Below are 26,166 nucleotides of genomic sequence, written 5' to 3' on the forward strand. Positions count from 1 at the left end.
GCGCACGGGTATAAAACAAAACAAGGAACATAAGTCCTGCCCGATCCTTCCCGCACATCGATAAAAACGAAATGCGCAATTTTTTCCTTTTTTGCATAGTGAATGGGTGTATTTTTGCGAGCGCCAAAAAAAAGAAGTGAGACTGAATCCAATGAAGTCAATGGGTTCTATTCCCCACGTTATGCGCGCTCGATTTTCCCATGCGCAATACCGATCAAAAACGCGATTGTCGGTTGAACCCCCAAGCAATTTTCGGACGTGTAGATATGCAGCGTATTTACATGGCCGAGATGCACTGACATCCTTGTGAAATGGTTGATGGGTAATATTAGCTCTGCTACATCCATTTGCGCTATTTAGTTTTAAAGTAGTTTTATGGCATTTCTCTATACCAGCCGGGTGCGTTCACACAGGCAATGTTCACGCGGGATATCAGCCGGAGGGCTCCTTCACACGAGCGTGATTACATCCAGAGGAGGACGAGATGGCGCTCTGCATGGAGCCCGATCCTGTCCTCTGGCGAACGGATTCACACTCCTCTTTTTTGCCCCGCTGCCGCCATTGTTCACATTGGCGCTATGTTTGACCAGGCAGGGCATTTTAATGAGTAGGCAGGCCAGCCTACTTAGCGGGCAGACCAGCCTAATTAGTCCCCGTTGTTAGCGATTAATACCGCAAAATTCGGTACAACGGCGCATTTGCACGAACTATATAGTCCTACGGAGCCTCAGGGGCAGAAATGCGGCCAAAAAATAGAGCATGTCGTGTATGTTCGCCGGCGGTGAAAATTGACGCAAGAAATTAGCCAAGGTGATGGCGCCTACTGAAGGCTATGGGTTTAATGGTTGCGGTTCCCCCAGGTGAATTCTCTGCATGCAAGAACTTTCGACCGGCCGTAATGGTTTGTGGACAACCGTGGCTTCCTCCGTGGTGACCTTCCATGGACACCATTCATGCACAAGCGGAGGTTTTCGCAGTTTGTAGACTCTTCTGTAATTCTTTTGCTGTTACCCTTGAATTCGTTCTCACCTCCATCTGTCCCCTTACGTGATGTAGTAGTCATGCGGCTAGTGCGTCCCCCCAAGGTAGAAGAATAGTGAGGGCTTATGCCTAGTCTCTCTTCCCTGCGTTAAGCATGGGGGTTTTTGGCGCCATAAGCGCCTGATAATGTAACGCAGGATTGAAACCACTAGTATGATGATGATACGGATATGGATATTACTACATGTAAGACGTGTGACACGTTCAGTAGGTAAGAACGCTGCTCCTTGTATATAACCTGTCACACCACCACCTGTGGACGGTTACAGACACTTGCAGTATATCCAAGTGTATTAAAGGCAGCGGGGCCCCCAAATATCATTATTTATAACACTGGGCTCCTCACATCCGGCTGAGGAATTCTTTGGCCCCCCAGGCTCCAGGCCACCGGCCCCCAGTGGGACTGCTGCCTCCGCGCCCCCTATAGCTACAATGCTGGGATCGTGTAATATTAGGAAAATGGCTCAAATGTTGCTTTGTCGCCAACACCTGTCTGCATGTCGCCCTGTACACTGCTTGCTTCATTAGTAAAGCATTGCTTGGTTAACATGGCAACGTGCTGCAGAGGCGAGAATGACAGCATCCATTTACATGTATGTCTACATATGCCAAAGCTATTTATCTATCTATCTATCTATCTATCTATCTATCTATCTATCTATCTCATATCTATCCATTTATCTATCTATCTGTCTCTTAGATAGATAGATAGATAGATAGATAGATAGATAGATAGAATATAGATAGATATTAGATAGATAGATAGATAGATAGAATATAGATAGATAGATAGGATATAGATATTAGATAGATAGATAGATAGATAGATATTAGATAGATAGATCTATCTATCTATCTAATATCTATCTATCTCATATCTATCTATCTCATATCTATCTATCTATCTATCTCATATCTATCTATCTATCTATCTATCTATCTATCTATCTATCTATCTATCTCATATCTATCTATCTCATATCTATCTATCTATATATCTATCTATCTCCTATCTATCTATCTATCTATCTATCTCATATCTATCTATCTATCTCATATCTATCTATCTATCTATCTCATATCTATCTATCTACCCATATCTATCTATCTATCTATCTATCTATCTATCTATCTATCTATCTATCTATCTATCTATCTATCTCATATCTATCTCCTGTCTATCTCCTATCTATCTATCTATCTCATATCTATCTCATATCTACCTATCTATCTATCTATCTATCTATCTCATATCTATCTATCTATCTATCTATCTCATATCTACCTAATATCTATCTCATATCTATCTCCTGTCTATCTCCTATCTATCTATCTATCTATCTATCTATCTATCTATCTATCTATCTATCTATCTATCTCATATCTATCTATCTATCTATCTATCTCATATCTATCTATCTTACTATCTGTGTATCTATTGCATATCTATCGATCTATCGATCTATCTATCTATCTATCTATCATGATTTCACTGTCTTCTATGGGTTCATATAGACTTTAGACTGGGTCCATATAGACTGGGGTTGTACTGACTTCTGTTGGGCTGTTTAGACTTCAATGGGCTGTATTTGCCATATGATCTTCATCAACATATTAGGGGCCATATTGACTTTATTGAGTATTATAGAACATCTGTGTTTCTGACTTCTATAGGGCCTTGTTCACCTCATTGACGTCTGTGGGCCTCTATTGGAGCTAGCTATATTAACTTCATTGACTTCTACTGGGCTGTCCTGACTTCTTTCACTTCTGTGAGGCCATATTGACATCATTCACTTTTATAGGCTAATATTAACATTATTGACTTCTATGGGGTTCAATTCACTTCATTCACTTTTTTAAAAGTTTCATTGTGTTCATTGACTCCTATCGGAATGTATTGACTTCCTCATTAATTGTTAGAAAACGTCAAAATGTTTTCATCTCCTATTTCCCTCACTATAAGATACATAAGTTACCAAGAATTCTTTCAAGTATCTTACCCCCCCCCCCTCCCCCTCAAATGGTGCATTAATTACAATACAAGTCATCTGTTACAAATCTACATTGATCTGCCATTTGCCAAATTAGGAGAATTGCTTTAATCTACGCAAGGCATAAATTTGGCGAATCAGCTCACCCATCTCTCTTCATAATATGTTTTTATTTATATTGCTTCTTATGCAGATTATAGATTTAGAGGAAGATAAACGATGGCAACCAGAGCCAGCAGATGATGCCAGCACAATTCAATGTATCATGTGCTGCTCATCACTTCTTTAACATGACCCAGCAAAAACAGGTGGCAATATCACTATTGTATCATTGCATCCTGCTGGCATTTGGCTTCACGGGTCATCGTGGCACAATTCGAGGGATGCATGTTTTACTCTTCTATTCACAATGTTTCTGTGCCTGGCCTGCTGGAATTCACTTAAATAGAAAGATCGTGCATTTCTGATGCACAGAAGCAAAAGAATTCATTGTGGAATCGTCATCACCGGTTCACTTAGGTTTGTGTTATAAGATGCTCTGACCAAGCAGTTTACTACCACTGCCATCTACTGGTGGAGGGTCTCCTAGCAGTCAGCAATGTGACAGTCAGGATTACAAATGACAGGGTGTTAGTTCTATGAAATGACACAGATGCACTGAAATTCCAATCTGATTTAATGGGAGATTTGGTACTAATGCTCCTTCATGCATAACCCTTTCTACAGCTGCATAATGAAGACCACTGCGTGCCGCCATCAAGACCATCCGTCATATTGCAACATTACAAACAGGATTCATTTTCTTAACAGCCCATTAGAGAATAGAAGGGCTTTCGGCACGTAGGCCAGCGCTCGCCGTATGTACAGGACCTATGTGATGGGAAAACATCATCCAATCCATTAATATTTTCTATCATTTTAATGTATCACCAGGATGATTCTCATTAACCCTTTAGTGGCATGGCCTATTTTGACCATAAGGACGTGGATTTTTTGGGGGGATTTTCCTCCCTACTTTTCAAAAGCCATAACTTTTTTATCTTTCCCATGTAAGAACTTGTTTTTGTGTGACGACCTGCAGTTTTTATTGACACGATTTGTGATGTACATATAATGTATTGTATAATTTTTATACATTTTTTTGCAGGGTAGGCAGAAAAAACATACCAGTTCTGCCATTGTTTCTGACAGTATTAATGATACAGCATAGATGACAATACTAAAATGTTATATATATATATATATATATATATATATATATATATATATATATATATATATATATATATATATATATATCTTTATACTTTTGCGCAATAGAACTCCCTTTTTATGGTAATTTTTTTCTCTGCATTGCTGCATTCAAAGTCCCCAAACTTTAATATTTTTCCATCGACAGCTCTATGTGGGTTTGTTTTTTGTGTCACAAGCTGTAGTTTTATTAGTACCATTTTGGGGTACATAGAACTTTTTAATCACTTTTATTGTGTTTTTGGGGGGAGGTGAAATGAACAAAAATGGATTTGGGCTGTTTTTTAATTATTTTTCTTTTCAAAAGCATTTGCTGTGCAGGATAAAAGTGTGTTCCTTTATTTCACTGGTCTTTGTGGAAGCAATAATACCAAATGTGTTTTTTTTTTCTAACAAAAAAGGGCAAAGTATGCAAAAAAGTAAAAAAAGATATACTTTTATTATTTTTTTTTTTATGTCCCTCTAGGAAGCTTGGAACTTGTGAAGCTATGATGACTGTGATAATACATTGCAGTACTTCTGTACTGCAATGCATGATCACTTATCATAGTGATCACAGGCGATGGCAGCACTAGTCGCTATTGATTGCGTACGCCTTCTGCAGCTACATGGAATTCCCTCCCTCTGTGAATCTTTTAAATGCTGCAATCAACATTGATTGCGTCATGTAAGGGGTTAACAGTGGGGATCAGCATTCTCACTGATTCCAGCTGTTGCAGCAGCAAGTCAGCTGTCAGACATCTACAGGATTACACCCATTTTCTGGAGCCCTTTCCCACAAAGGGCATACATTTACGGCAAAGGGTTAGGAGTAGAGATGAGCAAGCATACTCGCTAAGGGCAATTACTCGAGTGAGCATTGTCTTTAGCGAGTACCTGCCAGCTCGGAAAAAAAGATTCAAGTATCGGCGGGGGCGAGCGGGGGGGGGGGGGGCAGAGGGGAGATCTCTTTCTCCCTCTCTCCCCCCTGCTCACTCCCGCAACTCACCACACACCCACACCGGCACCCGAATCTTTTCTTCCGAGCGGGCAGGTACTTGCTAAGGGCAATGCTCGCTCATCTCTAGCTAGGATAGTTCTTGGTATATTTAGAGTTGGTCGCATGGATGTTATTTCCCAGCAGATATTATAGATATTGGATTTTACATTGTACAAATCTAGCAAAATGCGTTGTGTCAGACGTAAACAGAGTTGCGTTTGTAATTTACTCTAGCATAATTCACTGTGATGTCCCTTGTGGTTGCACATAGAACTGCAGGTGAATCCACTGCATTAGGACATCTGTATAATTCTTGCAAGGGGATGTGCGCTATTGATATTGTTGCGTTCCAACCATGCGATTCCAATCATAGCTCTGCTACATCTGTACTTTGCTAGTAGTCAATCTGTTCTTTATAGTCTCTAGTGTTCAACATGATAGTTTACTGAACTGTATCACATAATCTTAGCTCTGCTATATTTGTATCTTTTGCCCCTGTTGTACTGATGTAGCAGTGCTTTAAGACTAAGAATACACAGCGATGTGTTGTGCGACACAAAGATCATAGTGCTGGGCTAAGGCCGCCCGCACCTGGGCAGTCAGATTCCGCATGCGGCATTCCGCAGTGGAGTCCGACCCTGTGCCCTGCCGGCATCCGCGCGGAAGTCTTTTTGCTCTACTGCGGATGGTCCGCACGTCGAACATGCGTAGGACAGTTTGTTTTTTTTTAAATCACTGCTTTTGCCGCATCATCGCCTGGCTTCCATTGACTTAGAAAATAAAATGTTGTTATTTGTATAGCACCAACTTATTCCGCAGCGCTTTCAGGTAATTTATTACCCCCTCCCCCCCCCCCTCATCAAGCTGGGTACTCATTTTACTGACCCCTGAAGGATGGAAGGCTGAGTCAATCTTGAGCCGGTTACCTGAACTATGCAGGGATAGAACTCGCAACCTTCGGGTGGATTCAGACGACCGTATATCGGCTCGGTTTTCACGTCGAGCCGATATACTGTATCCTCATCTGCAGGAGGGGGGAGGGGTGGAAGAGCCAGGAGCAGGAACTGAGCTCCTGCCCCCTCTCTGCCTCCTCTCCACCCCCTCTCCGCCCCTCTGCACTATTTGCAATGGAAGGAGGTGGGACGGGGGCAGGGCTAAGTCCCGAGAATTAGCCCCACCCCTGTCCCGCCTCTCCTCATTGCAAATAGTGCAGAGGGGCGGAGAGGAGGTAGAGAGGGGGGGGGGGAGCTCAGAGCACTGCTCCTGGCTCTTCCAGGCTCCCCCCCTGCAGAGAGAGACGCCGTATATCGGCTGAGAGTGAAAACCCAGCAACTTGTCATTGCATGCTATGGGCAGTGTTTGCTGCGGAATCCAGAGGCAGATGCCCGCTCCGGATTCTGCAATGTAAATCCACCCTTGTGCAGGCGGCCTTAGGTTAAATGGCACCGTGTTCAGAATTTCTATGGCACCCCGCTCCCGTCTTAGGTAAAAATATATATATTGCACTGAGAGGCAGTCTGCCTGTATTCTGCTTGTGGAGAAAGAAGCAAGATAACAGCATACCCACATCAGAAACGCTCAGGAAATAAATACTGTAGAGAACAAAGCTCATAACATAAATGCAATACCCAAACCAAGCTCAGTAATAATAATAATAATAATCTTTATTTGTATAGCGCCAACATATTCCGCAGCGCTTACATAGACAGGGGGAATACAGAAAGACAAAAGTACATAAATACAGTACCGGAACCAAACTCAGTATATTTATACAGTAGCAGAACCAAGTGATTTTGCTGCAGGAGTGCCGTGAACTGACAGTGGTTCATTGAATCACTAGGGTGGAGTCGGGGGGGGGGGGGGGGGGGGTTACTCATGTAGCTTCACAAGATGTTGCCACACAAAGGAAGATCATCTGGCCTGGCAGAACTAAGGCTGGGGTTGATCACCCTCCTATGTCCACCTGGTGGCCAGCATCTAGTGCAACCTTAAGGGTCACACGTAGCTAAGGCTGGCCATGATCGCAGTGTCACACTGTGATGTCACATTTAATGATTGGGAATGTTGTTGTGCTCCAACTTAACCCTTTCAAATCCACTGTCTGATGTCTTCCTATATTCTGATTGAAGCTTGTACAGCTCCAATGTCAGAAGATGTCCGACAAGGTATTCTTACCATCTATTGCTAGCCACTCTGCTTTAGGAGCCTCTCTGGCGCACACACACACTGGTTTTAGCCAGCAGATGGCACTATTGTATAACAGCAAAAAGAGAACGTATTTTAGGAAACCCTAAATCCACAATTGGATTAGAAAGGGTTAATGGTCTCAGAAAATCCTTGGTTGGAGTTTGGTCCCAAGTCACATGCAAGTTTTCCACCATAGACCTCAAGGGACAGTAAGTCTGCATGTGGCTGTGACTTGCTTACAACCTGTCTGTAACATTCACATGAGAACAAGCCGCAGACAGGGATGGATTGGCCATTGAACCCAACAGGAAAACTCTTGGTGGCCCTGACAGCCCCAGGGCCGATGCAGTGGCAGACGTGCGTGAGGTGCACTAAACTAAAACGGGCACAGGGGAGGTTAGTGTATCTATTTTTTGTTTGACTGTATTATCCAGCCATTTAGGCCATGAGGAGCGTTATTAGTTAAGGGAAGTCTACGGTATCAGCTAAATTTGCCCTAATAACCTAAAATACTTCTATGTACTCGCTGCAATAACAAACTTAGCGTTGCCTTTATATTTGCCAAGGTGTCTTCCCTGCGAAGATCTCAGCAAATAAGTATCACTGGCGCTATATGCTATTGAGCCCCAAACTGTCCGATGGGCGTTCATCCTCCGCAAGAGGTCTGGTTCTCTTCCAACCCTTTCCGGTAAAAACTGTCCCTTTCTTGCTGAGTGGCACCTACAGTTCTCTCCACTGGAGATGTCATGCGTTCCACCTTGTATGCTCCTGCGCTGCACCATGCGATCGGATGCATGCGCTGTGACTCGTTCCCTGCTGAATTGACATCACACGCATCTGGCGGTCAGCAGCTCATTAGCATATTTGGCGATATCTTTGCAGAGGAGATACTTTGGAAAAATATAGACGTAATGCTGAGTTTGTTAGGACAACGCGTACATATCAGTAATATTAGGTTACTGGGGCAAATTTAGATGACAGATTTTCTTTCATTTAAAGCCCATTTACACACAGATATTTTTCAAAAGATTGAAAGATCAGTGATTTATTTGCATAAAGTACTAATAGGCACTAATTGCCATTAGTACTTTATTAGCTTCATTTGCATGCAAATGAGCTTCTGGAAGCTGTAGCAGAACTCAGCAGGAGGCCTGAGCTCTGTAATTAGCTCCATTGTTCAGCCATGGGCTCCTCATGGAGAATTCAGCACCATGGACAGCAGACACAGCATGAGGTCTTGCTTATCAGCTGTTCTGCTGAATGACGGTTTCCTAGCAGAACTGAAAACAGTTGTTCGGCAGAGCAGTGAAACATGGGCACATTCAGGCACAACCATTATCGCTCAAAAGATGACTTTTGAGTGAATTTTGAGCAATAATCAATGTGTCTAAATGGGCCTTTAGGCAATTAGGAGCATAATTAGTTAATTTGAGCCATGAGGGGTGTTAATACTTAACGAAAGGCATGAGGGCTATTATTACTTAAAGGGGTATTCCTATCTCAGATTTTTATTGTCAAGATAGTAGACCGCTGCCATGGCTGACAGACAGCTGTCTGGAGCCTACCAAAAGAGCCGAGTGCTTAGTGCAGTGCCCTTTCTGTAGCTCTCATTGAATTAAATGGCAGCTATGGAAACAGCATAGCATGCTGTACTGCACTGTTTCCGTAGCTCCCATTCACTTCAATGAGAGCTACTGAAAGATGAGATGGGTATGCCCCTTTAATTTAGGCCTTGAGGGGCATGTGTACTTAATGGAGCCAGAACATTATTACTGAGGGGGCACTATGGATGGGAAGATTGTGTACATGATTGGAAAACAAATCCTGGTGGCTGAAAAATTGAGTCAAAGATGTCTGTGTCAAATTCTGCGGACAAGTTGTAACTGGGAGAAGATGTCATTGCATGTGGGCCATATGGAAAAGAAAAAGTGAATGGCTCCAATTAGAGGATGTCATCTGTGATCACTGGATATAATGGTACCTATCACATACACCATCTGCAGAGCACCTCTATAGAGTTGGTATGCATGTTCTTCTTTATGGACACTGTATATGGTAATATTGGTCTCTGTATATTATTTCTTTTAGCAATGACGGTATTATATGATCATGGTGTAGCAGTATTATTTGGCCCTCATGTAGTGTCACTATTGGTAATATTGATCTCTGTGGTGATCTTAATCATTGTCTGGTGGTATTACGTGGTCACAGTGTAGCAGTATTATTTTGCCCATATATAGTCTTATTATTGGTAATATCGGTCTTGGTACAGTAGGTTTTGTTCAGTGACAGTAGAGGTAATTATGCAGTGATTGCGGGGATATGGTGTGTTTTTTTTCACTTACAACATAAACCGAAAAATCTTTTTAACTGTGGACAATAACCTTCATTAACATGTATCCTGTTATTCCCTTAGTCCCACCAGGGATGTCGCAGCGTCATCATTTGATCACTTTTATAGTACTTTGTTATTCAGTATACAAAAACGTATTGTCTGTGCATCTAAACCTGCGAAGCAATCTGTTAGGTGTTGCTGAAGGCTCATTACTGGACATACAACTGTAATATGCTTGGAGACCTTTGCTAGCCCTCCGACTGCCATGGATACATTGGCATCCCGTGATTGCATTAGCAAGGTGAGGAAGGGTAATGGCGCAGGAGGATGCCTGTGTCTAGCCACCTAGCTGCTATGTTCGTTATTGACCATGGCATCTAAGGAGTTAAATGGCCTGGATCGTAGTTTTCTCTGATCCTGGCTATTAGAGTGAAAGCTCGGCTATAAGTCAACACAGGGTTCTCACTGTGACCAAACGGGTGCAGGACCCATGACATGAATGTCCTACAGAGAGGCAAGCCAGTCTGTGATGTTCATTTACGTTACGGGGCTTAACAGTTTAAAACGGGTGGCACCTTAATGTGACCCCCAGTCCTAACATGTACTGCGCTTCTTAGAAAATTTGCTTTGGTGAACTATGCATGCCACATAGGCTTCTCCCCTCCTACTGCCAATGTGGCTGCAGCTGGTCCCTGCTTAGTTGTATTTGTCCTACTTAAATCCAGTTTTAGCCCATCTACAGCATGGGGTCACTTTTTTTATTTTTTTCCCAGGGCCACTATGTGTTCCCAATCCGCCCCGGTGGCAGACAAGTGACATAACTTTTTTAGCTGCATGGCTTTTCTGAGACCTTATGCTACACATGTCACCATGTAGCTGTAGTTTAATAGCATCTTATAAGTCCCATGATACTTTACTCAGTGCATCTATGACAACCTCAGCTCTGCACAGATGTAGCAGAGCTGAATCTCACCTTTACTCTCTCGTTTTGCCTTAGTGTGTTATATCACGCGACAATCTCGGCTCTCCGCCATCCGTTTCTTACTGCTAGCATTGCAAAGACATAGCAGATCTGAATCTGTCCTTTAATATTTTTAAGCACCATGACAATAGACTAAGATACCTCAGTTAAAGGGGTTGTACCAGAATTTCAAGTTACCCCCTATTGACAGGATACAGTATAACTGGCTGATCATGTGGGTCTCCCGCTAATCTTGAGAACGGGACTCCCGTGTTCCATTCTCCTATCACTGTGTGGTTGCTTTTCCCCCTGTAGTGATGTTACTGTGAATGGACTGCTGGCTGCACATGCACATGTAGTGGCCTAGAGTTAACACCCCTCCCCCATAAGTATATATGTGTTTGTCTCGTGCCTTTATATTGTAAGTGTCTTCAATGTGTGTGCAGTGTGCACTTGATATGTATTACACCTCTGCAGCACTGAATGTGTTAATGTCCGGGTTATGTCTGAAAAATGTATGCTGTTGTGTGTCACGTGATAGTGTTATATGTATGTGTTTGCAAGGATGCTGTGCAGAAGGAGTCTAGTCAGAAGTTAGGTGGTCAGTGGAAGTCTTGTCGGAGTCTGGAAAGACACAACCTTTTAGTGAGTAGGATAAACTGTGCCTTGTCCTAAGAGGATCTCCAGGATGGAAGAGGCAGAGCAATGGAGTAATGTCTGCTCTGGGAGCAAATCACCTAGGCCTCCTCGGTACTGAAATGGAGAACTGAGAGAGAATGTAAGGAACTGCCTGGCAGCGCTGAGTATGACCTTTAACCGTGAGTGTGTACCGGTAGAGAGCTTGTGTGAGAGTAAAAGGAGTCTCCGGGAGCAGGACTCCACAGATAACTGGGACTGTGGACTCGTCTGTCATCCTGTGAATCCTCCCTGTCACACCACTATTGTGTCTGCACCGGTGTCCTGCTGGCTGATGCAAAGTTTGTGAACTGTTCATCGTTTGTTTAAGTAAATGAGCTCTACCGACTGTTCCCGGTTTTGCTCAGAAAGTTATCCCTGTGTGTGGACTATTTATTTCCAAAGTCTAGATTCAATGCAGAGGATGGAACGGAGGCGTCATAAGTGACAAATAATCATAAGGTAAACCGCAGAATAGTTTTCTCATGTGAAACTCCCCTAGCAGTAACTTGGTTAGGTCTCGTGCTACCCCCAGTGGAGGAGATGGTAGAGCCCCATGACAAGGCCTCAATCTTCCCCGCTATCTCCTCGGCGGTGGGCCTGCTCCTTAGATGCTGCACACAGTCAGTGCTCCATTCATTTCAACGGGGCTGATGGAAACACCCGAGCTGGTGCTGCTTGGATATCTTGGCAGTCCAGTTGACAGTTAATAATGCACTAGTGTACTTGCGTCACCAGCACTTAATTCAGTCTCCTCTTCACTGCGGGGAGTGCAGTAACTCCACAGTGAGGAGAAATGGGGGACATGGGACCCGAATTCTCAAGATTGTGGGTGGTCTCAACAGACAGACCCCCACAGATCAGCATCCTGAGGATAGGGGATATCTTGAAATTCTGGTACCCCTTTAACCAAATTGCAGCAGAATACAACGTTAATGACCCAACTAATATGTCTGAATGCACAGCAAGCAAAAGAGCGCAGAATGATATCACTGAGAAGCGGATAACATCACCTGGCCAGATGAATCCAGATTTCTGTTGCCCCGTGCTGATGGGATGAATGATGAACCCTTCCTTTCAGCTGGTCAGTAACTCCATCTAATTTGAGGCAACTACAAGAAGCATCCTGTCCGCAGGGGCCGATATTCCTGCAGAACGATTTCACCACCCAATGGAATCTACACCACAATGAACTGCTGTGGTTCTGAAGACCAAATAAAGTCCAACGCTCTACTAGATAAGGTCTCTAATAAAGTGGCCAATCCGTGTAAATACTGTCCCCCTAAGATGCATTTTAAGAGTGAGATTTCACTTGTGAACCTTCACATCACCTCCATTTACTGCTGCAAACAGAACAATGTTATTTCCATGCTGAACTGGAATGAAAAGAAATGCAAATATCTTCTCTCCATATGTTTTATGTTTAGATACAATAGGAGGAGAATCAGCATGAATGCAATTATTATTGTTTCCAGCAGATTTTGACCTCCTATTGGTGCAATATAAAGATAAAATGAATTGTATCTTGTGTATAAGGTGTATAATATAAACATAATACTTACTGCAGTGTATTCGGCAGAAGCTTACCATCTGTGAAGCCTGCAGAGACACCAGACCGCTCCACCACAACTATATTCCAGCAATACTTACATCGTATCGGAACTATTAATATCCTTCAGTCAAATCATATAGAATAATATTTGGGGATTTGCATTTAAATTACATTCATATTTTTGCAGTTTGACCATAGAGAATTCATTAAAACAATGGAATAGGTCAGGGAGAGGCCCCCGACAATACCCTGGTGACAAGATGCAAATGAACAACTGGTGTCGAGAAGCAGAGGCTTCTGGGAGAGATCATATCCATATTATTCCCCATAGTTTACGTTTCGTTCATTCTACACTATCCTACCAAAAGCAATTGAACACCTGAGCAAGAATCAAAACTAGTATTTAATTTCATATGTTAACACTTAGTGGGGCTCCTTTGGCCCTAATGACATTGGATAATCTCCGTGGCATACATCTACCAATGTCTGATACACTTCAGCTGGTATTTCCCTCCATTCATCCTGCAAACATCTGGTGAGTTCTCTCAAAGAGGATGGACACAGTTCATACTTTCTGACCCAACATTCAAGTTCTTCCCAAAGCTTCAGGCGCAGGCCAGTCCAACTGTGGACCATCCATATCCGCAAACCAACATAAAGCAGTGTAGGATTTGTGACAAGACATGTTGTCTTGTTGTACAGAGTATTATCATGTTGCAGGCAGCAGAGTATCATCCAGAATGTCAATGTACACCTCTGTGTTCATGGTTCTTGTCACCACAACCGAGACCATGCCATGTAACACATCATCAGACTTTAGCAGAGTCACCACTGTTCCCCATGCATTCCCAACACCCAGGTATGTCAATCTGATTTGAAGATGGAGGAGTGTGATTTCTCAGTCCACAAAATGTTCTTCCATTGCTTAACTGTCCAATGGTGATACTCCTTGCACCACTGTAGGCGGGCCAATGTATCTTCATTGAGAGAACTTGCAGACATTTGAAGGATGAATGGAGGGAAATACCATCTGAACTATATCAGACGTTAGAAAATATGCCACAGAGAGTATCCAATGTCATTAGGGCCAAAGGTGTTCATATACTTCTGGTTGCATAGTGTATCATTTGTAATTCTGGACGGGATTTCTATCGATATGTTGTACTTTTTGGAATCGTCTGGATAGTTTAGGACTCAATGACATAGACCTGAAGATGTTCAGTAGCAATCATTAACTTGACTGGCACATTGTAACAACTCAGTTTGCATCATTGTACTTTTGTTTCTTCAGCACATATGAGCACGCAGATGCTGTAGAGTGAACCCCTAATTACCCCCCAAATATTGTTAATATTATCTTCAGTGCAGCCTGTGCCTGTCATATATACAGCAGGCAAGTCAGCAAAATATGCATTTCTAGAGAAGAGTTGGAAACCATGGGAACTGTCAAGCACTGAACTGAAGGATGAGATCCAGCGATCTGATATGGATTTATATTCAGATTCTTCAGGGCGAGAGATTTACTGTAAATGTGAAGATGCTCATTAATTACACAGTGCTGATGTAGAGTCTGAGAGATAGATAGATAGATAGATAGATAGATATGAGAGATAGATAGATAGATAGATAGATAGATAGATAGATAGATAGATAGATAGATAGATAGATAGATAGATAGATAGATAGATAGATAGATATGAGAGATAGATAGATAGATAGATAGATAGATAGATAGATAGATAGATAGATAGATAGATAGATAGATAGATAGATAGGAGATGGATAGATAGATAGATAGATAGATATGAGAGATAAATATAAGATAGAAAGATAGATAGAAATGAGAGATATAAGATAGATAGATATGAGATAGATAGATAGATAGAAATGAGATAGATAGGTAGATAGATAGAAATTATATATATATATATATATTTAATATGAGAGATATAAGATAGATAGATAGATAAAAAGCTAGATAAATATGAGTCAGATAGATAGAGAGATAGATATGAGATGGATGCATAGACAGATATGAGATAGATAGATATGAGATGGATATCTATATAGATAGATAGAAATGAGATGGATAGATATGAGATAGATAGATAGATAGATAGATAGATAGATAGATAGATAGATAGATAGATAGATATGAGTGAGATGGATATATAGATATGAGATAGATAGATATGAGATAATGGATAGATAGATAGATATGAGATAGGCATGAGATAGATAGATATAAGATAGATAGATATGAGATAGATGCATATGAGATAGATAAATTAATAGATAGATATGAGATGGGTAGATAGATAGAAATGAGATAGATAGATATGAGATGGATAGATATGAGATAGATAGACAGATATGAGAGATAGATATAAGATAGAAAGATAGATATAATTGAGAGAGATATAAGATAGATAGATATGAGATAGATAGATAGATATATAGATAGAAATGAGATAGATAGATAGATAAATAGATAGAAATATGAGAGATATAAGATAGATAAAAAGCTAGATAAATATGAGTCGGATAGATAGAGAGATAGATATGAGACGGATGCATAGATAGATATGGGATAGATAGATATGAGTTAATAGATAGATAGATATGAAATAGGCATGAGATAGATAGATATGACATAGATATGACATAGATAGATAGATGGATAGATAGATATGAGATGGATATCTATATAGATAGATAGAGAGATAGATAGATATGAGAGAGATGGATAGATAGATAGATAGAGAGATAGATATGAGACGGATGCATAGATAGATATGAGATAGATAGATATGAGATAATAGATAGATATGAAATAGGCATGAGATAGATAGATAGATATGACATAGATATGAGATAGATAGATAGATAGATAGATATAAGATGGATATATAGATATGAGAGAGATGGATATATAGATATGAGATAGATAGATATGAGATAATAGATAGATAGATATGAGATAGGCATGAGATAGATAGATAGATAGATAGATAGATAGATAGATAGATAGATATAGATATAAGATAGATATGAGATAGATGCATATGAGATAGATAAATTAATAGATAGACATGAGATAGATAGATATGAGATAGATAGATATGAGATAGATAGATAGATATGAGATAGATAGATAGATATGAGATAGATAGATAGATAGATATGAGATAGATATATAGCTATGAGAGAGATATAAGATAGATATAAGATAAATATGAGTTGGATAGATAGAAAGAAAGTTGTCTGAATAGATAATCTATCCATTATCGTAATAGTAATAGATATACGTCTTTCAAATAAATCAGTGTCATGAGAATCCTCGCTTCACAGTTGGCTCCGTTGAATATTATTTCTGATTAAATAGGATCAGGATCTCTCTTATACCCCATCCTACTGTATTTGTCATATATTCTCTTCACAGATAATATGATACACATCCATTGTTAAGCACAAAGTACTGCTAGTAGTAATAACAGTACTGCGCTCCCTCCAGCGATCCCTATCCCCGTATTGTCTCTTATCATTCAATTATAATTATTTGCTTTTTGCCATCAAAGTGTGAATTTTTAAGTGGATTCGGTAGAAGCAGATAATGAGGTTGTATTATAAGGCCTTAAATAGCGGGGCAGCAGCGGCTCCTGTATCTTGTAATTACAGGATACTCCCTTGTCATTATATCTTGGATGCTCTCCTCAGCCGGGCTCCACTAGAGACATTGTGAAGCTTCTGCTTTGTAGTAATAAAGTTACATCATCCAGCGTATTTCTTGCTTACCCGTGTGCTCGTATTGTTACTTTCCATCATTCAGTTGCCTCTAATGGATACCAGACCCACAGCCTGTAAACCTCAGGAAACCAACTTCAACACATGGAATCCGTCCAACTTCCACCATCTACCATTGCAATTTTTTTCTGCTTTTTCACAACACATTCAAACAAGTCAAGAGCAGGCGAGATGATTAATGCCACGAGCTGGACCTTTTATAGTGTGTCCCATAGTTTTACACTAAATTATAGCCTGCGTTATAGTCCAGAGCTGCAATCACAATTCTGATCAGAAAGTTAATAGCTTTTCAATAGGGCAAGGACTACAACTATGATGGCGCTTTCACGCGGGCGCACTTGCACATACAAAATTTGCGTGCTCCATACGCAAAAAATATAATCCGTTGATTTCAATGGGTTCATTCCCATTTCCATACTTTGTGCGCATATTTTGGTCACGCAAAAAGATATAGAACATGTTCTATTTTGCTGCGTATATGCTCAACGAAGTCAATGGGAGGCGCGCAAATGTGTGGGAAATACGCAAGGTGATGTGTAAAATACTGCATAATTCTTCTGGAAAGAGAACACATCAGGAACTCATTAGACTAAGTCAGGAATTTCAGCGGTGCGTCTTGTTTGTCGTGTGCAAATGAACAAGCTCTTCGGGTGGGAAAAGTACAGTAAAATACGCCAATACATGCGCAAAAAGCCTCATTCGGTGCACAAAAAAGTTCCTCTAAGGCACGTGCAAATGCCTGAGGAAAGGTCAGCAATAGAGATGAGCGAACGTGCTCGGCCACGCCCCTTTTTCGCCCGAATACCGCGATTTTCGAGTACTTCCGTACTCGGGCGAAAAAATTCGGGGGTCGCCGTGGCGGCGCGGGGGGTTGCAGCGGGGAGTGGGGGGGAGAGGGAGAGAGAGAGGGCTCCCCCCTGTTCCCCGCTGCTACCAGCCACGCCGCCACGCCTCTCCCCGCCCCCCGGCGCACCCGAGTACTTTTCACCTGAGTAGTGAAGTACTCGAAAATCGCGGTGCTCGATTGCGAAATCGCCCTTACCGAGTACGTTCGCTCATCTCTAGTCAGCAACACTCCTTGCTGACCTTTCCTCAGGCATTTGCACGTGCCTTAGAGGAACTTTTTTGTTGAGATTTCCGATAAAATGAATCCAAGAAAACCTGCTGCAGACTGCAAGAAAACTGCAGATTTTCTTACTTTCCAAAAAAAGAGCAAGATCCATAAAGTAATGTCTTACACCACCAAACTTACAGTCAGTGCTCACATGTGAACAACTTTAAAATCAGTCAGATTTTCTGCTGATTAATTTCTTAATATCTTTATAGCAGGCGGGACTATTTTTTTCTGATGCAGAGCTACAAAGCCATTGCATAGACATAGAGATTAGAGGGGTCGAAGCTCCACCCATTAGTACAATGAAGGGGGCACATCCCTGTATTCAGAGTTGTGACCCCTTTATTAACACATAAACAGCAACAGGTGACAATGCCTAGTGCTACAGTTCACTTGCCCCTTCATTGTGTTAATTATCAGGGGTCCTGGGGGGAACAAGTACCACCAATCAAACATTAACCCTTTCCAATCCACTGTCTGATGTCTGAAGACATTGTGATTTAAGGCTGTACAGCTCCGATGTTGAAAGATGTCCGTCGGGGTTTTCTTACTGTATATTGCCAGCCTCTTTGCTGTCGGAGCCTATCCAATGTGTCACCTCATGCAGTACTGGCTTTAGCCAGCATATGGCGCCGTTGTATAAAGGCAGAAAAAGAATAAGCCCCCTAGGAAAACCGGGATACAAATTGGATTGGAAAGGGTTAATGACCTAGCCTCAATGTTTAAAGAGAACTTGTCATGTCCTCTGATAAGTGTGGCCGCCTGCATATCTTAGCAGCTACAGCCCCATTGGCTTTTTACCTTTGCACTTCCATTAAACTGCACTGATATCCATTAGATTCCACTCCAGACCTTTGGATCTGTCAAGTGGGCGGTCTTCATATCTCACCCTCAATGGGTGACATCAGGTTCCCACCTCCCACTGATGTCAACCATTGATTGTACAGGTACTTTTACATGGGATGAATGCCCAGTGTAGAAACACCCAACATTTGTCCCATCACTCTTATGGTTTCTCAAAGGAGCGCTAATCAGTCAGTGATTGGAATTGATGCAAAACAGGTTTTAGCCTGCTGGATGGGTGTGTGTGTGGGGGGGATTTAATTATTATTACCTTTTTTGTTCTTCTAAATAAGCTACAGACCACAAGTGTACAGCCAGGAGGATGAGCTGTTATCTCCTCTGTTATACTTGTGTCCCCCTCTGGACAGTTTCTGTGGTAGAGTTCATGCTACAGCATTACACAAACTAAGAATCTGACTAGAAAATGAATCCATAACCCCCTATAGATCCGAACTGGTCTGACTTGAGATCACATGATCATCTGAGGAAAAGGGGGCTGGGAGATCCAGATAGAAACAATAACTAACCAAGGTAACACTAGCTCACTTTTATATAAAGGGGGTAGCTACATAATTAAAAATTAATTTTGTGTCTAATCACTTGTATCATTGTCAAATACCTCAATTAAATCAATTATGGATACCAAAATACTTTTTAGAGGGTACATAATAATACCGTATTCGCACACAGTCATTTATACGTATGGCATCCGGGAGCATTGTTACTCATTTCCCCATTGCACTGCTCCGAACACATTGTCTTGCCTCAGTACTGCAAAGTCACTCTGCTTATTAGGGAGCCCCTTTTATTGCCGGAGGGGTTTTACTTCTCTTTTATCCAAAGGAACATTGCATTAGTGTTTTTGTGCCTATTTAGGCTGTCACTTTATTCACAGGCCAGACTCCTATGTGTGGATTGTGCCTCTTCGTAAGTCTTCGTATTTATTGCGTTCTACAGAACATGTATTTGTTTGTGCCTGAACTATAAGACTTGACATAGTATTACACTTATTCCCAAGCATATAAATAACTTTACTATAGCTAGATCTGTGTCACTGCTCCACTTAATATGGAAATGTCCTTTGTCATCTCCTTCATGTGCTTGTATATATCCTAGCTAGCACACCCTTCATTGACACTGTATTCATCATATTACTATATGTTCTTATGGAAAAAAGGGGTAAAGAACCTTGGGAATACTTAGTGAGGCTACTTTGACCTTAATGACATTGGTTCCTCTCTGTGGTATACTTTCTACCAACATCTGAAACACTTTAGCTGGTATTTCCCTCCATTCATCCTGCAAACATCTGCCGAGTTCTTTCAAAGAAGATATCTTCCACATCCAGGTGCGTTCATCTGATTTGAAGATGGAGTAGCGCGATTCATCACTCCATAGAACGTTCTATTGCTCAACTGTCCTGCTTGATCCATTGTCTATGGGCCGATACATTGTGCTTTGTGATGGACAACTTGTGTACAGCAGCATAACTCATATATCCAATAGAGCACAGTTCCCGTCACAAATTATGGCTGACACCTCCAAGGGTCCGCATCTTATGTAGGATGGTTTAAGACATTTGGCATGCGAATAAGACACAATCCATTCTACAAATATTTTTGGTAGGATAGTGTGTACATATACTGTAATTTAGCAGATATATGATTGTGCTGAGACTTCCTGCTAGGAGAGGGAGAGAGAGCTTCTTTTTTACTGTATGTATGTTTGTGTATCTGGGTTTCATGCATATGATGAGTGCATGCAGCATAATTGTTTTTACATTTATATTATTATGCATGTATGTTTCTGTGTGCATGTATGTGTGTTATGTACAGATGTAACAATCATTAACATGACTGGTGCATTGTGATAACTCAGTTTGCAGCATTTTAGTACATTGCAGTTAAGGTATCATAGTGCAGTAAATAGCATGTTAACATTTGCTACAGCTGTACATTTCGGTCTATGTGTACGTGTGCATCTGTATGTATACAGTTTGTATGCACGTATTTCCTCTATGTACGAACTTACTCTACCGTGCAGAGCCACATCTTGGTAGTATCTATATATTTGGATCCCTTGAAATAACATGAGGTTTTACAGCCTGTTGGCGACCCATACCCAATTCTCAGTAACCGATGGTCTAGGTAAACTTCAGCAATACTTTCAGGATGGAGCCCCCCTATAAGCACTATCCCTCATTGCCATAACATTGCAGATTTTCTCATTTCCCTATTCCATTCCTTCTGTGATGGCATTTTTATTACTTTAATCCCTTTGAACCAAGACTTGGGGAAAATCACATTAATTTGAGGATTTAGTCTGAGTTTTCAGCCAGTATAATACATTTCACTATTTGTATACTGCTGTGGTTTCTTGATATATTAAATGCACCATCACAAATCTGTTGGCTGAAAGCTCAGACAAGCCGGCGGACCACACAAAAATATGACGGCTATTTGTAATAAATTGCTTACTGTACCCACGGCTGATGGATCTAAAAGCCGCATTTTTATGGTCAATATATATTTCTTGCTGCGGCCGCAGACGCTCTTGTTTAATTTCTGGTTTCTGCTTTTGGAGATTTGATATTAATTAGATGATGCATGTTTTGTTTTCTCCTTTTTACGGCTCCTACAAGTAACACATCTACATAAAAGCAAGCATTTAAAACAGCTGAGATCATTTTCGCTTCATGGCACTTAACGCAACGCTTCTATTTTCGTATACATAGGTGCAATAATATATTGTTCTTAGCTCTTTCCCATTAAATCTCTGCTAAAATGTATTAAGCATGACCTAAAGAGTTGTGCTTCTACTTACTTAGAAGTGCATAGCATTATTCAGGGTGTAGACAAGAAGCCGGATCCAGCGCTATATCTCACTACTGGTGTCCTCTATAGAAATAACAATAGGGTACTTGAATAGGAAGACATGGATGCTCTAGATGACGTAAAGGCACACAGGCCCCTTGGGGCCCCCAAACATTCCAATTTTGTGTTGTGGCTCCTGTAAGAGATTGAGAGTAAAACCCAATCGCAAAGTTGATGTCAGAGCAGAAATTCGCTTGCCACATCTCTATAAGTCCCGTGAGCCACTGCTATGACTGACGTTGCCTCCTTCTACTATGATAGGGGCAGAATATCCAGGAAGTCATCTACCATCATCTGCAAAAGATTCTGGTCCGTGTTGAGAGTCTCTGGAATGAACGCAGGTTCAACGACAGCTCTTTGCATGTATCATAGTAGAAGGAGGCCAGGTTGAATATGCTTTCCTTATGTCAGTCACAGCAGCGCCTCTCGGGACTTAAGGCCCATTTACACGCAAAGACAGTCTTTCGAAAGATTGACAGTTCTAGCGATTGTTTTGCATAAACTGTTAATGGAAACTAATGTCCATTAGCAGCTTATTACCTTCATTTGCATGTAAATGAGCCTCCAGCCACTGTTTGCAAATCCCAACATGTGGTCTGGACTTTGTACTCAGCTACATTATCCTCGCATGGGCTGCCGCTAGCTGTCAGCTGAATACAATGTAATGAGCTACTCCCATGGAGAACACAGCATGCCGTCCCTGCTATCTCTCAACAACTGATGGATTTTATGCTTACCTAATCATCATCATTCAGCTGAAGAGTGAAAAATGGAAGTATTCACACACAACAATTATCGCTCAAAAGTCATCCTTTGAACGAATTTTGAGCGATAATCGTTGCACGTAAATGGGGCTTCAGAAAGACGCAGAAAGCGGATTTCTGCTTTTGATATGTTACTGTTCAACTTTGCAATTAGGTTTTACTCTCTATTTTTACAGAGGACACAACACATAATTGAAATGCATGTGACGGGGCCCACAAGTGTCCATGCGCTATACTGTCATATAGCGCATCCTTGCCTTCCTATTCAAGTACTCTATTTTCTGTAACTAAACCAAAGTTAGAGGAGGAAAGAACAATGGGGAAGAGGTCTCATATTTCCATATTCCTTTCATCCTACTGTATATGACTGTTTCCATGTCTTCCAGAGGGAGGAATGAAGATAGTCCTCTGATGAACGGTCTACTCTATGTTCTTCTTTCCTCTCTTGCCTGCTTATTATGGGTAACTCAGGACAGGGTACTCTCATCAAACCCACACTGATTCAATATTTTTGATCCTATACACACTGAAGACTTTATCACAACACATTCTCACAGTTGATTACCTTTAACCTTTTCCATGCCACGTAGGTGGAGGTCTACTCTATCGGTAGTTGTGTTAATAAGGAGAGGTGGAGAACCATCTCTAAATGAATACATCCATAAAGTGATCAATTCCTTTTTTTTCTTGCAGTTGGACAGTGCCACCTCCCTTATCCAGGCTGCCAAAAATCTGATGAATGCCGTTGTGCTCACCGTGAAGGCCTCTTACGTAGCCTCAACCAAGTACCAGAAGGTCTATGGCACGGCAGCTGTAAACTCCCCCGTTGTATCATGGAAGATGAAGGCACCAGAGAAGAAGCCACTAGTAAAACGAGAAAAACCAGAAGAATACCAAACCCGAGTAAGGAGAGGATCCCAAAAGAAGCACATCTCTCCAGTGCAGGCTCTAAGTGAATTTAAAGCAATGGATTCATTCTAGAACTCTAGGCTTTACTAATGGGATATTTTTTTTTTAAAGAAGTCATTTTGTATGCTTTACCTGCCGACTTGTATGCGTCCGGCATGAACTAAACCTTAGCAGTGTCCGTTTGCATGCTACCCCAGATTTTTTTGGAGTTGAGATTCATAATAAAGCAAGTCCATCAATCGCTGGTAAAATTATAACTTGTATTTTTGCCCTTTTCCAGCCCCTTTAGGCTTTAGATCCAAACAATCATTCAACCAATGGAGGACTAAAAATAAATACAAAAAATAAGAGAGCGTGAAATGCATGCAGGAACTATTAGGTTGGCAGGTATGTTAGGTAAGAAATGAAAGACTTATGGTACAGTAGATCATTCAGCTTGTAATGCTTTTGTTTAGTGCAATCTATGCCTAGCAAATATGCCTAACTGTGTGGCCCAGATGATAAGCTTACATCCTCGTGATAGTATGTGGCTTTTTTAAGTATCAATTAATAACCTTAACCTAAGGCTTATCACTTATTATCGTGTATTCTGTTCTCTATGTTACAAAGTGTTATTTAATATGTTACTAATTAGTCCCCAGAACTGATAACCTAACAGCTAGCTAAGTCTATGTGTTGGTGTGTGTGAAGCACATTGAGATGACATGGCCTATTTTATTAGTCTCGGCATTTGGATATGGAAGTGGATTCATACGCTACACACGGTGGTGACATCTATTTTTTTTTGCAGTCTACGGGTTCAATAGAAGATTGAACTAACATAAAAGGTCAATGTCACTAGTCTATAGGCTACATGAAGATTAGTTCTCTCAGAAAATGGTTGGCAAGAGTGTGTCGATGGGGTGTCCATCTTGACCCGCAAAATGTAGACGATCAGTAGCTTGGACTAGAGATACCGACCATGGCTTTGTACCCAGTAACTCAATAAAGTCATTGATTCCCTCAAATTGCATGTCTAGTGGTTTGTTTTAATCATTTATGTCATTATTTATGATGAATTTGCATCTAACTTGCAATTTCTGCATACATTGTCAAGCTTGAAAAAGAGCCAGACCTCAAGGATGGGAAAGTCAGATGTTGGATGACTGGTACACAGATTTCTTATTCTAGACCATACCTTATGAATTCCTTTTTTGGGAAATCTGATGGTTCAGGAAGTTTGATTGTCTAGCATGACATGGTTCTGTGGATGATATAACATCAAAATAGGTCGCTACATGAGATATGTCGCCATAATGCAAAATCTGCAACTAAGCCCCCCACCTACCATGTGCTATTTATAATACTGCCCAGGGTTAATTAGGCCATGTTGCAGTTGTTACCTTTGCATCCCCTATAGCTACTCCTTTGCTTGTCCATCTGTGAACAACCTAACAACAGCCATAGACATTAGACTTTTAATGGTGGATCCACAGACAATGTAAAGGTTTTTTGTGTCTCACGACCTTCAATAAAGCACTCCCAATAGAAGAGCCCTTCACAGAGTAGACCTAAAAAAAAAAAAAAAAAAACTAACTTTTATAAGGATAAATACTTAAAAACACAAACATTCAAAGCACAGGTGGCACGTGGTAGGCACGCTGTCACAACTGGTGTCAAGATACGCTAAGGACAGGACGTCAACAAACAATACAGAACAATACTCAGACAAACTAACATCAAAGGCAATTGTCTCCTTTCGTGGGTCTAAGATTATACAAATACAACTGGACCTTACATGATAGTAGAAAAACTGAACATCTGTAGTGACGGTACTGTTGTATCTTGTCTCCACTGGAACTAGGGGTGGAGACAGGTGTTGGCTGGCCATAGTGACAGGTAACACCCACGTTACAGCCCCCTAGCTTACAGTGACCACACTTTGCAGCGCTGTTCTGGCAGCCTTTTACAGCTGCTGTTCGGCTGCAGGCAAACTAGCAGTGACAGAAAGCAGTGAGACTGACAGTGGGGAAAAGCACAGTGACCCGAACTCGCAGTGGAGTTTACAGGTCAGCAGCACCGCTTGCAGTGCAGGAGGTCCAAGAATTACATCAATGGCACACTTGGGATGGGACAACTGACAGAGGCAGCAACACTAACAGGAGTCGGGAGGGTACATGAGCAGCAAGCTAAGTATCAGTGTTGTGAGACTAATAAAGCACCGCAGCCGGGATCGGAGAAGGAAGAGTGCAGGAGACAGTTAAGGGATCGGGGAGGGTAGCTTACTAGTGGCCAAAGTGACATCAGGGTTCCGAAGGCAGATAGATTGCACTGCGGCACGCTAACTCCGCTGACTTAAGGGCAGCCGGTGGCCGCCTATAGCAGCAAGGACAATGAAGCTGGGAGCTGACATGTCAGTCAGTGCAGTGGCAGGGGAATACGGAACAGCCTACCAACAGTTGGGGGCATGTACTCTGCCTCCACCAATTCTCCTGGGCAGCCAATGAAGTTGTGGGCATTGTTTGTGGGCTTACTGCTTGTCTCCACCCGTTCTTGTGGTGTAGAAAGATACAAGAGTACCTGTAGTGCCTTGGTTCCATGAGGGTGCAATGGTCTGTCCAGGGCCACAACCGCAACCCTAGTAGAAACACGGAGACCCAGATAAAATGTATCAGAACTCAGATAAGTAATTTTGAGCTTAGATTAAAAAAATCTCAGAACTCAGATAGGTAGTTGGAACTCAGATTTACATTCATTATATTGAATAAAAGTTAGTTTTTATATTTAGGTCTACTCTGTGAAGGGCTGTTCTGATACTTAGACTTAATCTGCTTCTGTGACAAACTCCCAATAGAAGAGATCAAGATCCCAAAAGATAGATTTTTCCTTTTTGACGATTTTGCTT

At 41.4% G+C, this 26,166-nt stretch overlaps 1 protein-coding gene across 2 annotated transcripts in view; it reads left to right on the top strand.

Moving 5' to 3' along the window:
* Window positions 1-24,289, top strand: part of CTNNA2 (catenin alpha 2) — a 2,255,723-nt gene extending 2,231,434 nt beyond the window's left edge. For both annotated transcript variants that reach the window (XM_066572940.1, XM_066572941.1), the window contains one exon: window positions 23,067-24,289. In XM_066572940.1, coding sequence (XP_066429037.1) covers window positions 23,067-23,354 — 288 coding nt within the window. In that variant the 3' untranslated portion in view covers window positions 23,355-24,289. The remainder of the gene's footprint in view (window positions 1-23,066) is intronic.
* Window positions 24,290-26,166: the final 1,877 nt, after the last annotated feature.

The sequence above is a fragment of the Eleutherodactylus coqui genome, chromosome 7 (assembly GCF_035609145.1).
Source record: "Eleutherodactylus coqui strain aEleCoq1 chromosome 7, aEleCoq1.hap1, whole genome shotgun sequence".
Taxonomy (NCBI): Eukaryota; Metazoa; Chordata; class Amphibia; order Anura; family Eleutherodactylidae; genus Eleutherodactylus; species Eleutherodactylus coqui.